This window comes from Durio zibethinus, chromosome 5, assembly GCF_047325235.1.
Source record: "Durio zibethinus cultivar Kanyao isolate XHJ-2024 chromosome 5, ASM4732523v1, whole genome shotgun sequence".
Taxonomy (NCBI): domain Eukaryota; kingdom Viridiplantae; phylum Streptophyta; class Magnoliopsida; order Malvales; family Malvaceae; genus Durio; species Durio zibethinus.
In genome coordinates this window covers 5266365-5280622 of record NC_143166.1, presented here as the reverse complement: position 1 = coordinate 5280622, position 14258 = coordinate 5266365, and the positions used below count along the sequence as shown (strand labels likewise).

The window sequence follows — 14258 nt, the reverse complement described above, 5'->3', positions numbered from 1 at the left end:
TTATATCACCCACTTCACTTTATAATCATTTTGATGAAGCTACCATTGAATAAGAATTTTTAGCGTTGAATCTCTGATCAATTGACTTATACTTCATAATATCATTTTAACAAGTTTCGTATTATACAAAAAAATAATGCTGAAGTTTGGGTGACAAAAAAAATTGAGAAAGAAACTAAAAAAATAAATAAAAATTTCCATTATTTTGCTGGACAACTAGTCAATTTAATTTAAAAAAAATTTTTTTTTTGCCTTTCCAATAAATAATAAATTTAGTAATTTATATATATATGTCGTGTTTATTTTATTTCAAATAAATATAAAATATGAGAATTATATATCAAACAGAAAATATATTTTTTGTAATTTTTATCAAATTTATATATAATTTTTTTAAAATTTTAAATTATTTTATTTTCATATTTTTTATATAATTTTTATGTCATAATTACAATTACTAAATTTAGTTCAAAAGCATCCAAGTTTTTTTTACGTTATTTTCACCCAGCAGAAACATTGGGTAAATCATTTTAGGATCGGCGGGGCGGGGAAAAGGTCCCAGGAATTCTGTGAGTAGTTCAATCATCAATGGAAATAAGAATGGAATTTGGCACTTTGTTAAAAAAGTTTGTGCTACAAAACAAACCAATGGTCCCATTTAAACATCACACAGCCATTTGATTGTGAGGTGATACTTATTCATATCCACACATCTTATCTTCATGTACACGCCCTGCATCATGGAAGTGTCCGTTTCTTTGGAGCAGCATTGTAAACGGACAGCATTCTCAAGAAACACGGCAAAATACAATGACAGCTATACTTTTCTATAGTGAAAACAAAAATGCTTATGCTAAATGATCGAAATTCTGCAGACAAAAGACTCTAAATTATGTAATCTTTAATAAAAATTGTGTTTTTCAAACTATTCCGATCGTTATATTTTCGGACTCTTTCTCGTTTTCCAAACAAAAATTTCCATGCTTGATCTTGATATGAAAGACCAGAGACAAAACCAGCCTTGCAAATGTAGGCCATGGAATTAAGTATTATTGTCATTTGAGGACCAAAAAGTTGTGATTATTAACAATGGTTACAAATATAATGATGGGTTCTACAAATTTTATGTGAATAAGAAAACAAAATTCTAAGTGTACTAGAAATGAATGTATACGGTCAAGCTTACTAGTATTTGCTGTTCTCTTAATGGGATGTTGAATTTACCTGCTTGAAGTATGCTCTTTCCGCCCTTGACAACCGCTTTTGAAATATAATCCATTCCTTTTTACATCTCTCCCTTACCTGCATAAAAGTAAAATATATAGTTAATAGTACTAAAAAAAAAAAAAAAACGGAAAAGTGAAAGAGAGAGAGTGGGGAAAAGGAAGTAAAGTTTGAACATAGTGCATACCCCTTGCCATGCTGTCTTCCCGTCTTGTGCCTCTCCCTACCAAAAGCAAATTATTATAAGTGCTTCATTCAACCATATCAAGAATTGTACAAATTGAAAATAATAAGAAAAAACAAAGGAATTGGAAGGAAGAGAAAAGTTCTCATTGCCTGGTTCCTAAGAGACGGAACAGATTGATGAACAATCCACTGAGAATCTATAACGCCGATCCTCTCATGGGCGGGCTGTTTTCAAGAGATATATCCGTACTTAGTAAACAGTTTTAGCATAAAAAAGACAGAAAAAGATGAGGGAAAGACTGGGAGCAACGGGATGCTAACCTCAACACATTTTCTGAGGGCAAAATCAAGACCCCAGCCATGGACCAAGTCATTCTGCAAATTGTCCAAGAAAAACAATAAAATGAGTAAGCCGAGAAAACCACTGGAAATTGCAGGAATGTTAAAATGAACAAGTAGACCCTCAATACCTGAATCATATGCCATACACACCGCCATGCATCTCGTGAGAACACAGGAGCCATTATCTCAACAAACCTACATTTATGAAAGAAAAAGAAAACTAATATTTACCGAACCAATGGAGAATTAAGGCACAGTAACAAACAATAATGTTCAAAGATATACATACGCTGCACAAGGAGGAAGATGTGGATGATTACACCGGCCTGGTTTCTCCTCTGTTTCTCTGAACCAAAATTTGAAAATGTACAAATAATTTATCATTCAATGAATTAATCTGAATTCAATGATTCCTGGTATAGTTGCCCCACTGTTCTTACTTGTGAACTTCGAGATCACGTCTTCTCCTTGTCATTTGCCAGGTTAACGTTTTATTTGGTTCCAGACCAGGCTGTGAAATCTCCAGTCCATGCTTCCTCACCAATTTAATGTATCTGAAAAATGAAATAAATAAAACATTTTTTTGTAATTTCTTTTTAAAGGAAATGGGTTAAACATGAACAAAGTACTTATTAAGAAGTCCTACAATGTCCAACACTCACTTTTCTGCCTTGAAATGCTCAACCCCCAAGTCCTCATCCCAGATAAATATGTAGTCATAGGGTGCCACAATGTCAGGGTGCAAAAACCGCTTGGCATACCACCTAGGTAAATAAAAACTTTATGAGTTAAATCTTTAAAATTTTGAAGCAACACAAATAATAACTAGTCAGTGAATTCAATCCTGCTAGCAAAAGTAGGCTTTGAATTTGTAAATCTATATTCTAAATACAACTACTAACCATTTAGTCTGCCTCCGAACACTCACATGTATTGCCTGCTTTGACCACTCAAACTCGTCCCATTCAGTTGTTCGACCATCATAATGAAAGAGAAGGATAGTAAAATTCCCTGAAAACTGTTGGAAGCATGTTTTTGGTCACAACTTGAAATGTGCTCCGCACAAACACATGAGCATCAGAAAACTCCATCCCAACCTCAGCATCCTGCCCACCTTCTAGAAATGCCTCTTTGAAGATGCACACAAGGATGCACTTTCACACACATACACACACACACACACAGAGGCATGCATTCATGCACACAACACACACATAAATATATATATATATATATATATATATATAAAGAGAAAGAGCATGGTACCTTTTTAACTGCAGCATCAATGTTCTTTCGTTGATCATAACCAACAGTAAATGTGACAAGATACTTTGGCGTGCTTGTCAAGTCCTGCAGATGTCAATATTGTCCAAACACAAATAGGGTAAAAGAAAAACTTGCAATATGTTTTATTATTATCTGATATAGTTCTTTGTTAAATCTATGGACTGGTACAAGTAATAATGTTTTTTTTTATCACATTTGTGGAAATTAACAAATGCAAACAACCTCTCAGACATTTTTATCTGCCTTTCTGAGATCCTGCAATGTTTTAGGCATCTTGAAAAGGTTTTATGCTGAAGGAACCAAAGATGCTGATATTATTTCACCCCAAAGCACAAGATCCTTGCTTCTTTGATGGTAGTTCAAATTCCTTTTTCCTTCTTTCCAGGCTAGAATTACCAAGTTAAGTCGGTCAAGATACCAATATACATTACTACTATTCCCCCTCCAACCCCCTTCCTTCCCTTTATCCCTAGCATCAACATCAACGTGTCACAAATTTAACACTTCTACATATAATTGTTTGTTTCAGTTATAATTTAGCATATGCCCTGGAACAAGAAGAACAAGAAGCTTTGTAGAAAGAGATGTTTCCAACAATAGCAAAAGTGATTTTTCATTTATAAAATTTATTTGATTGAAACCAGAGTAAATTATCTTAACATAAAGAGCTAATCATATTCATGCATGCATTAGAAAGTTGAAAGAAATTCCGGGCTCAAAATATGTTGTACGCATTAAGGGTCCAAGAAAACACACCTCACTAGGTTTGCCCCACAATCTGCGTAAGTATAAGTCGGACTCAGCTCTAACAATTCCTGGTGGTAGTCTTTCTGCGCCTCGAGGATTTGATGAGACCCAAATCTGCATCAGTCATAAATGAAGCACGAAAACATGGCATATTAGAGTAGCAACATATTATTCAAGTCCTACAAAATCATCAAACACAAAAGTCACAATCATTTAGGAACATGGTGATAGTAAAAGATGGATTCAAATAGTGCATTCAGATATGCCAGTAATGGCATAAAGAAACGTCTACCATACTACCACATAATACACAACTCACACATAGGTATAAATGCGTGCATATACGGATGATGTAGGCACATATGCATTGACGTATGATACATGCTAGGCTAAGAGTGAGCAATAGATGACATTTTTTTTTATATAACTAGGTGTTTTATTCGGTTCTATGGGTAAACCAAGGGAACCAATTATGATTTACCATGAGAACTATTGAGTTTAATCATATTCTACAAGAAACAGATTGCAGAAAATGAAATATAGAAAATACCCCTGAATTCAGGAGCTTGAATGGCATGCGGACCACAGTCATCACACTATTTCCTTGTTTTCCCAAGGAAAACCTCCCACCCCCTCTTCAACAAATACCTAAAGCCTATAATGCAAGAGAAACAGCAAGAAATGAATAAATAAAGTGGGAGTGCAGAAAAATAAAAGCACGTGAAGAAAACTATCCACTGAATTCCACTCTCCCCCCTCAAAAAACAAAATTTTGGAAAACAGGTAACACAAGAAAAGACTAGTCACACTATTGAATTTTACAGAGTAAAAATCAGACAAAAAGCCTGACAACTGCTGTGGAAAACTATAGGTTTTTTTCAGAACATTTTTCCACAAGTTTGATTTACTCACATTAAGCTTTAATTCAATTAAGAATTAAGAGAATTGGTTGCAATGATGCATGCAAAATCTCTATCTCAGCATATTGTAGAAATGCTGAGGTTAGAAAAGGAGGTATACCTTCTTCAATGTGACATTGGCAGAGATTCCATTATTACCAATTGGATGCTGCACATGAGTTGAGCTTGAAGGGCTTAACTTTGTGTGCTTGGTATATTTGAAATCAGTGGTAGTAAGAGTGCTGGATGATAGATTAAGCTGCCAAATTCAGAAATAACATAAAAATTCCGTTATGTGGACGAAAAAGATTGAATAGATGGATAATGACGAATATAAAATTAAAGGTGAAACACTTGTCTACCTTTGTTAATGAGAAAGTTGGGAAAGATACTCCAATGAAGAAGCCAAAAACTACTCCAACAAATGTTGCAACAATAAGTCTCATGCTCTCATTCGTCTTTCTACTAACCATACTGCAGTCACCAAGATGGAATAAAAGTTGAGTTACCTCCACATCTCAGTAACCTTTTCTACACATAAACACATAACTCCTTCTAATTAGAGGCCATCATAAGTTGTGAACCTGCATATAAAGATCCCCATTCTATATAAATTCGTCTGACCATATATTCATAACAAAACTATGGGCAAATTCAGATTGCAAGAGCTTTTGAGCATTATTTTGCAGGCATTCAGTTGCCAATTCTCCATAAACAGAGACCCTTAGCATAAAGATCTGATGTGACCAAAATATTGCATTAAATTTGAAGCAAAACAACAATTACAGATAAAATAAACTAACAAAGACGGACACTAATTAGAACGGAGATTCAAACAAAAAATTTGCAGCACTTAACTCTAAGCTGATATTATAGTTCAATCAAATTAACCAGTTCATACAGAAAGCAGCCAACAAAACACAAGCTAATGAGACCCTTCTATACTTTCTATAAGTATATAGTAAAAATACGCAAGAATCCCCATAAGAAGCTACAAAGTACCACCTAAGAAACTACTCCACATAACCCTCAACTAATAACTCCACAAAGCAAGCAACCACGTGCTACCCTTTGACAGAAGATGACGGTTCGCTGGGCAAACACAAAAACTAGACAAATTCCAAATCCTAAATTGAATAACTCTATAATCAAGTGAAAATTTGCTTTCTTTTTTCTTTTTAACAAAGAACCTAAAATCCTAAAATTGTTGAATTCAAAAAATAAAAAAGAGCTGCAATACCGAGAATTTCTAACTCAGAGCAACAACCGCGCTTCCTTAGGTTGAAGCATAAAGAACAAAACGACCAAAAACATAAACCTGACCTAAAAGTTATCTTAAAATCTGCTCTTATTCCTATAATCTTTTTAACTTTTTGATAATTTTAATTACAAGAAACTTCAAACAATCACGAGAATCTCATGCCTGGAGAAAAAGAAAATAAAGAAAGCAAATTCCAGCAAAAAGCTGAAATACTAAAATAACGATTCAAATATTCAAATTTAGTTTAAACAAACTGAATACCGTTATCGGTTGCAAGTGAGAAGAGTATTTTCTCGGGAACCAAGCGGAAAACTATAAATTTAAATAAAACGAAAAGGAAACTATAAACATTTACTTACCTGATTGCAAAGATGGTTGTGAAACAACTGATTAAGATCTGGTGGAAACTGAGAGTATATTTAAAAAAGCTCTAAAAATCTAAATCAGGAGAAAATCACCTCCGCCTCTTTAACTGAAAATCTGAGGACACGAGTTTATGTTTTCTCTGAGATAACTAACTTCGTGATCGCCCTTCTAAATGGAAAAAACAAAATTATACAAAACGTGGAAGAAAAAAGACTTCAAACTGAATGATGAATTTCAATTTCCCGGGAAAAAATAAAAAAAAAATCTCTCCATTTTTAAAATTTTTCTCTTTTTTTTTTTTTTTTTTTCAGGATAAAGAAACACTGAGATCGTGTGATTTATAAAAGCTGGGTGAAAAAATCGCAAAAAGGAAGGATACAAAAATATTTGAGGTTTGTTTTCACTTTTCAGATAGAAATTAGAATTTTGGTTCGTCTTTTCCTCTAATGAAAAAAATGCAGATGGTGTCTATATAGAGTTCTCAAAGGAAGTAATAAGCAAAAAAAATATTTTTTGGGTGAATTGGCAGGCGGATTTGTGCCGAAATCGCGTGTGTGCGGAGGATGTGATTTGATTTGTCATTGAAGCATACGCTTGAACTTTGACCCCACCGGCCCAGGTGCCTCATCTAGATTTCCCGCTAGCCAAATTTTTAACTGTCTGTTTTTGGTGCCAAAGGGAACTAACATATATTATAAAGAGGTCCCATTTTTTTAACTGCCTCAAGCCGTTATTCTCCCTGGATTTAATTATGTAGTCATTTTAAGGAATATTTGCCGAAGTAGTAATAACTCATGGGCTTCTTTCACATAGCGGTTGGTTGCCAAACTGCTTCTTCTGACAGCCACCGCAACGCTAAACAAGTTATATTTGTATAATGTATGTATTCTTTTTAAAGAAAATATAAAAATAGATAAATTATTTAATTTTTTGTATAAAAATAAGATATATAGTACCTAATGACTTATGATAAATAACTGCAAGTCATATATTCGAAATAATTTCAATAAGTGATCAACAATAAGATTCGAATCTAAAATTTTTTAATCGAAAAAAATAAACCATAATCAATTAAATCAATTATTTATTGATAAATAATATATGTATAACTACTCATTTTTGGAAATAAATTTTTATGCTGAAGTAAATTTATTTTTATCAAGATTAAATTTTAAAATACTTCACGCTTTCATACATCTTAATATTAATTTACTCAAATAACATTAAAAATGACTTATTCATTATTTCTTCACATCATGTCTATTTTAATTATTTTATTCTCATACAATAATTTTTCACAACAATTACAAATACTCTAATATTTTAAACTATAGTTTTATACAATAAATTTTCACGATACTTTCCAAACACACTTCCTTTTAATCGAATTTTTTTAACTGCAACAGGAATGTTAATTTCAGTTTTAAAAAATCATAAAATATATTTTTTTAGATTTAATAATTTTAAACAAGATACGATAATATAATATATGAAAATGATACAAAAAATATAAAAATAATACAATTTAAAATTTTTTAAAAAATCATAACTAAAATTGATAAAAATAAAAAATTATATTTTATATTTAACGTATTAATACAAATTATAACATAATAATTTAAATATTTTATACAAAATAAACACGACATCATACACAAATTATTAAATTTATTTATTTTTCAATGGATAATTGGTAAGTTCATAAGTAAAAGGTAGTCATCTTAAAAACATTAATTTTGTTTCGCCTTTCCTTTTTTTAATTTTTGGGTGTTAAAAAATAAATTTGACAATTTGTTTATTGATATTGAATTTTTTTTATGCTAAATATGTATTAAATATAAATAATTATTATATTATAATTTGTGTTAATAAATCAAATACAAAAAATATTTATTAAATTTTACTTGGTTTATATTTAATTTATATTAATATTTTAAGTTATATTATTTTTAAATTTTTTTATCATATCATATTTAAAATTATTAAAAATACTAAAAAAAAAAAACTTAGGAACGGAAATATGCTGTGATCCGAATCAAAGGCGTTTGGTCGTTGTTTAGGAGCTAGAGACAAAGGAAACATTTTTGGCCACAGAAAGTTATACATCTTTTTAAGTGTAGCTTTCTTTGCTTTGTTTTTTTATAAAATGATAACTCCAAGGACTTTGAGTCTTTTCAATTTTAACGACTTCCTTTTTTCTTTTTTAAAGCACTGCTATTATAGATGAAAAAAAATTACATTTATAAGTATATTAAAAAATTGTGATTAAAAATTTTAAATATTTGATATTATTATAAAAAAATATTGTGAGTAATTGAAATATTTAAAAATTATATAAAATATTAAAAACATAAGAATAATATAATAATTTTTTATTTCAAATATACTTTCTTATAATAAAAGCACTTAATTCTTTGGCTGAGTTTATAAACCGGATTTTTAATCCAAAAATAATCGTATTTTTTATTTTTTAATATTGAGATTGGGTTAAAAGTAATTTTTGAACGCAAAAACTAGTTTCAGCAATAATATTGAGAACATATCACTTATAATTATTATAATATAATTAATCATCATAATTTAAAATTATATAAAATCTATTAAATTTTGTATGAAAATTATAGTTATAATTTTCTCCTCGAGAAAATCCTTGCGTGTTCTTTGTCAATTTACTTTTATAAAACAAGGAAAGTTCAATTCAGCGTCCAATCAAAGAAGAGAAGAAGACAATGACCAAATTCTCCACCTTTGAATTAGCTAGCCATTACATTAGCCATATCCTTGAATAAAAAGGCCGGAGCCTAAGTCCCCTGACTCGTTCAACTCCAACGGCCTAAATCCCCATGTTTTGCTCCAAGTGGCCGCCAAAATTTAAGCAGGCATAATTTGGGATTGGCCGCCAAAAAAACTAAAATTACCATAAGTAATTCAGTTGTCCTATTTCCTTTTTTTTTTTTTTTTTCCTTAGCCTAATGAAAGTGAAGAGAGGTGCGTTTAGATTAGGTATCTTTCCCTTTCATATGAAGTTTCTCTTTATTTTTAATTGATATTTTCCATTACTACAACGAAGCATAATTGTTTTTTGTTTTTTTTGTTTTAAAGAGCATTCATTATATTAAAATTGAAAAACCATTACAGTCCTTTCAACAATATCAGTCAAGAAACTGGGACACTCCTCTACCCAGATTTAATCACTCTCAACTTGTTCCCCATGTTTTACCAATTGGTGCACTGCCACGTTCCCCTCACGTCTTGTGTGCCTAAACGTGCAGCTCTGTATTTTTCCTGCAAGCGTTCGGGCTTCATCAAAGATTATGCTACAAGGGGAAAGATCCATGCATGCAGTTTCGATCTTTTTAATGATTTCCAGTGCGTCACCCTTTAGTATAATTTTTCAGAACACTATATCCCTAGCCAGCTCCAAAGCTTTGACTGCTGCCCAGCTTTCTACCATACATGCTTTCTGTACATCATGTACTCTTACAGCAAGAGCCCCTAGCACTTCTCCTTCGTGATCTCTTATTATGAACCGCACTCCTCCTACTCGCATGTTTTTGTTGAAAGCCCCATCAAAATTCACTTCTACCTGCATACCTGGTGGTGCCTTCCAGCCCTCAAATCCATTATTGCATGAGTTCCTTTTTTCACTTGTGCTGCTTTTCACTCTTCTAAAAATGACACTGCAAATCCAGAGGTTTGTTGTGAGCCTCATTTGGTTCCTCCATACATTTCTTCATTTCTACTATTCCATATAGCCCATATTGTTGTAATGAATCGGCCAAATGTTTCTGCATCCAGTTTCTCACCCACTGTTTTTGTCCAGCTTGAGGCGTTGTTGATACTATCATCCCCTCTTTCCCATGCAAACCCTGCGAGTTGCAAAACCTCTTTTGCTACAGGACAGCCATGTAGAGCATAAATAATTGACTCTCTCGGTTCATCACATCTTGGATAGCTTTCTTCTCTAATTGCCTTTCTTGTCATTAGCTTTGATTTCACTGGTAGGATCTCGTGGATCATTCTCCATCTATAGACCTTCACTTTATTTGGTATATTTTTGTTCCACAGTCTCTTGCATTGGGCCCCATCCCATCCATTTATGAACTGCTCATCCTCCATGCCATCATGTCTTCCATTAGGAGTCTGTATCCACTTCTAACCGTGTATACTCCATTATTATTATTGTGGTGTCATATCAATGTATCAGGCTGATTTAGTGATCCTATTAGGGTAGCACAGATGGCATCAGCCTCCTCCGCTGTGAACAAGCTATACACCAAGTCTTTGTTCCAATTTTTTGGTTTCGCTATCGATCAGAGCACTCACAAGCATGTTCTCATCCAAGTCCTTTCCGATTCGTATGGGTTTTATCTCATCCTTGACTTCCACCCATTTGTCCTTCCATGTTCTTATTCCTTCACCTGTGCCCACTCTCCACCAAATAATACGTTTGAACAGGTCTAGAGCACCCAAAATGCTATGCCACATCAGGGATGGGTTATTTCCCAGCTTTGCTTCCAAAAAGTCCCCATTTGTGAAATATATCCCTTTCAAGACTCTGTATGTCATTGATGACGTTATTTTCAACAATCTCCATCCTTCTTTGCTTAGAAGTGCCTTATTGAAAGCTTCCATATGGTGAAACCCCATTCTACCTGCACTCTTTGTCGTACACATCTAGCTCCATTTGAACCAATATACTCCTTTCTCCTTCTTTCCACTACTCCACCAAGATGAGCTCTATATGCTAGCAATTTCTTTGCACAAGGACTTTGGCAAAGCAAAATCATTCATTGCATACGAGGGCACTACCTGTAAAACAACCTTTATAAATACTTCCTTAACTCTCTTTGACAGGAATCGGTTGCTCCACCCTTTATCTTTTTCTTGAGCTGTAGACACCCATTTTAACCGATGTAATTTTGTTTATTATTATTATTATTATTATTATTATTATTATTGTTATTAATCTAAAAAAGAAAAAAAAGTCAAAAAAAAATGTTGGTTTCAACTCTGATAGTTGAAATCAAGCTGCCAGAATGATATTTTCTTCCTGACACTGCCTAATTTAGTAGCATGAAATTCGGTAACCAAAAGTCACCAGGTAGGCCTCCAAATTTTTCACCCGGAAGCTCTATAAATAAAGCTAATTTCTACCAAAGAAAAAGGAAAGAACAAAAAAGAAAAAAAACTAGGGTTCTGCAAAAAAAAAAAAAAAAAAAAAAGCAATCACAGTAGTCTTTGAGAAACCAGCAACAAATAAAAAATTTTTAAAAAAAAATTTTGAGAATAAAATTTTAGATCTAGGAGGTTTGGGATTCTTTTTGAAAAATTTGGGTTTCAAAAAGTGTTTAGAAAACAAAAGGGATTACTTTGGAATTTTTTGAAAATTTAAAAAAAAAAATTTTTGGTCTCCAAAAATTAAAAAAAGTTTGAATTTTTCAGCAACCATTAAGTTTTTGACAACTGAAATTTGGGTTTATCGCCAAAATCTGAGAAATTTTGAATTTTTTAGTGCTAGTTAAGTTTTCGGCCATCAATGCATAGTGAAAACCGACCAAAAATTGGATAACTTCGGCTACCAGTGAAAAGGGTTTGGGTTTAGACAGAGAAGCTCTAGGGTAGCGGGAGAAAGAAAAAAAAATTTTAAAAAAAATTGAAATAAACCTTTTAACTTTTTGACCTGCACTCGACCCGTGCAGGATCCGCGCTCTGATCTGCCACCAACCCGACCATTTCATAGGTTTTCCCTTTTCTTTTTCTTTTTATTTTCTATTTTGATTTTAATTTTATTTTTGTTGATTTTTATGATTTTTTTATGATATTATTGTTATTGTTATTATTGTTATTTTATATTATTACTAGCAATAACTCTTTAGAAATAAATAAATAAAATAAAGACCTAAAAAATATAATATGCAAAAAAATTTAATAATAATAACTATTTAAAGAAAATAAAATTTTATTACAAGCAAAAATATTATTTAAAATTTACCAAAATGTTGGGATAATTTAAAAATAATTTTTGCTAAAAAATAATAAAATAAGAAAAATGATAAATAAAATAAAAAATGATAAATTATTTAAATGAATATTTTTAAATGTAATTTTTAGGAAAAGCTAAAAGAGTTTAGTTTTCTTTAATTATTGCAAGTAAAAATAATTTTTTTAGATTTTACCATAGAGTTGTGATAATTTAAAATTATTTTTACTAGAACAAGGTTGATTTAAACAATGTAAAACAATAATAAAAAATAAAAAAATTGATATTTTGAATAAATTTTTTAAAAATATAGAAAATAAAATTGAAAGAATTCGATTTTCTTCAATCCAAGCAAGAGATTAATATTTAGATTTCATTGGTGAGTCAAGATAATCTAAATTTTTTAATAAAAATAATTAAATAATAAATAATACAAAATTTTAAATAACCATAATAAAAATTAATTAATTAATTCTTTTAATTATAAAAAAAATTATTTAGGATCTCGTTAGAAAGTTGGGATGATCTTAAAACTTGTTTAAAACTTTTAGGATTTCGTTGAAGAGTCGGGATAATTTTAAATTTTGTTTAATAAATTTTAAGAACTCACCTAAGAGTCGGGATGTTCCTAAAATATTTTTATTTTATTAATAAAATATCTTATGATGAGATTTCAAAAATTTTATGAATGGTCAATTTTTTTGAAATATTTTCTAAATAATGATTTTCTATAAATTCCACCAAAGGGTTGGAGAATTTATAGAATATAGAAACAATAATAATAATGTTAATTTCACAACAAATATTTTTAAAAATTAAATTTTAGGAAATTAAATTTAAGTAAAAAAAGATCGTATTATCAAAACTATAAGACTGCTAGAGTGGGATTAATTGCTTGGGTTTTAATTTGCTTAAAAAAGTCTATCACAGTTATCTCAATGTAACTCAAAATCTTCGAAAAGATTACCATGCCATACAATGCTAAAGCAAATATAACCATACCTTGATCATCATTTAAATGCCCTAAATGAAGTTTCGAATAAAGTCCCAACGGATGTTGAGATGTTCACCTTTAGGCTTTGCGAATGAATCAATGGTTTCCATTTTAACCCCCATAAGCTTGGCCAACTTTTTACAATAACTTGATTTTGACTTTCGAGTAAACATTTTATCTGGACATTATAGTTTTATTCCAAGCAAAATCGAATACTCTTCGTTAGTTGGCATCAAATCTTCCTAATTAAAAGTGAAGCATCTATAGGATGGATCCTAAAACTATATAGCTACTTTGATAAATTATTTATCAATTATTACTGAAATGAGAGATGCAATCTGTCCGTACTTCTTACAAAAGCTTTTTTTTTTCATTTAACTGACACCAGATAGTGGTTAAGTCTTCTAAATCATTCTGTGTGATATCTAAATGCACTTTATCAGGTAACTAGACACATAATCGATAGGCAAACAATCTTCACTCTATTGTTAGACTTTTTTTTACCAAACGTGTACTTCATTATACGGCTCACATAGGACACTAACTGAGGATGAGCAAATCTGTAGTTCTATGGGATCCATGAAAACTTCTTGGGAGAAATATGTCATAGAGCAAATATATTGATACAGAACTATATGATATGATTAATGCAAAAAAAAAAAACAAAACAAAATTGAGTTAGTGTGAGGATGTGGTTTGAGAAAAAAAAATTTTTTTTAGTTTTGAGATTTTTTTAGTTTAGTTTAGTTTTGTATTACACATAACTTTTATTCTTAGGTATTTCTTATAAGAAGGTGGATGGGGCTCTACCTAAGGCTAGTTTTCTAGGCTTATTACATGCTGGGTTTGGATTGACACATGTCTAAAGGTTCCTAAATTGTTTCCCACTGTCATCCACCCTGGACTAGTGAGGGACCTCGATCTTCACCCATTACAGGCTACGAATGAAAATGATTCAATTTGAATGAA

At 31.3% G+C, this 14258-nt stretch overlaps 2 protein-coding genes across 6 annotated transcripts; both read right to left on the bottom strand.

Moving 5' to 3' along the window:
- Positions 1-1021: 1021 nt before the first annotated feature.
- On the bottom strand, positions 1022-6860 carry LOC111282282 (uncharacterized). Of its 5 annotated transcripts, none has more exons than XM_022870291.2 (14): positions 6306-6860; positions 5048-5269; positions 4807-4944; positions 3796-3900; positions 3019-3102; positions 2655-2770; positions 2415-2516; positions 2193-2306; positions 2042-2098; positions 1881-1947; positions 1732-1785; positions 1561-1635; positions 1412-1447; positions 1022-1302 (listed from the first exon to the last, which is right to left on the bottom strand). In XM_022870291.2, exons 2-14 carry the CDS (start codon positions 5156-5158, stop codon positions 1204-1206), a joined length of 1158 nt encoding a protein of 385 aa, XP_022726026.2. In that variant the 5' UTR covers positions 5159-5269; positions 6306-6860; the 3' UTR covers positions 1022-1203. The 5 variants fall into 5 exon arrangements, with proteins under 5 accessions (XP_022726026.2, XP_022726028.2, XP_022726027.2 ...); XM_022870293.2 differs by having other exon boundaries at positions 5048-5211; positions 6306-6820; XM_022870292.2 differs by having other exon boundaries at positions 5048-5216; positions 6306-6757.
- A 3160-nt stretch (positions 6861-10020) lies between these two features.
- LOC149518717 (uncharacterized) lies at positions 10021-10962 on the bottom strand. Its single transcript, XM_089760378.1, has 3 exons — positions 10639-10962; positions 10550-10570; positions 10021-10467 (listed from the first exon to the last, which is right to left on the bottom strand). Exons 1-3 carry the CDS (start codon positions 10960-10962, stop codon positions 10021-10023), a joined length of 792 nt encoding a protein of 263 aa, XP_089616504.1.
- Positions 10963-14258: the final 3296 nt, after the last annotated feature.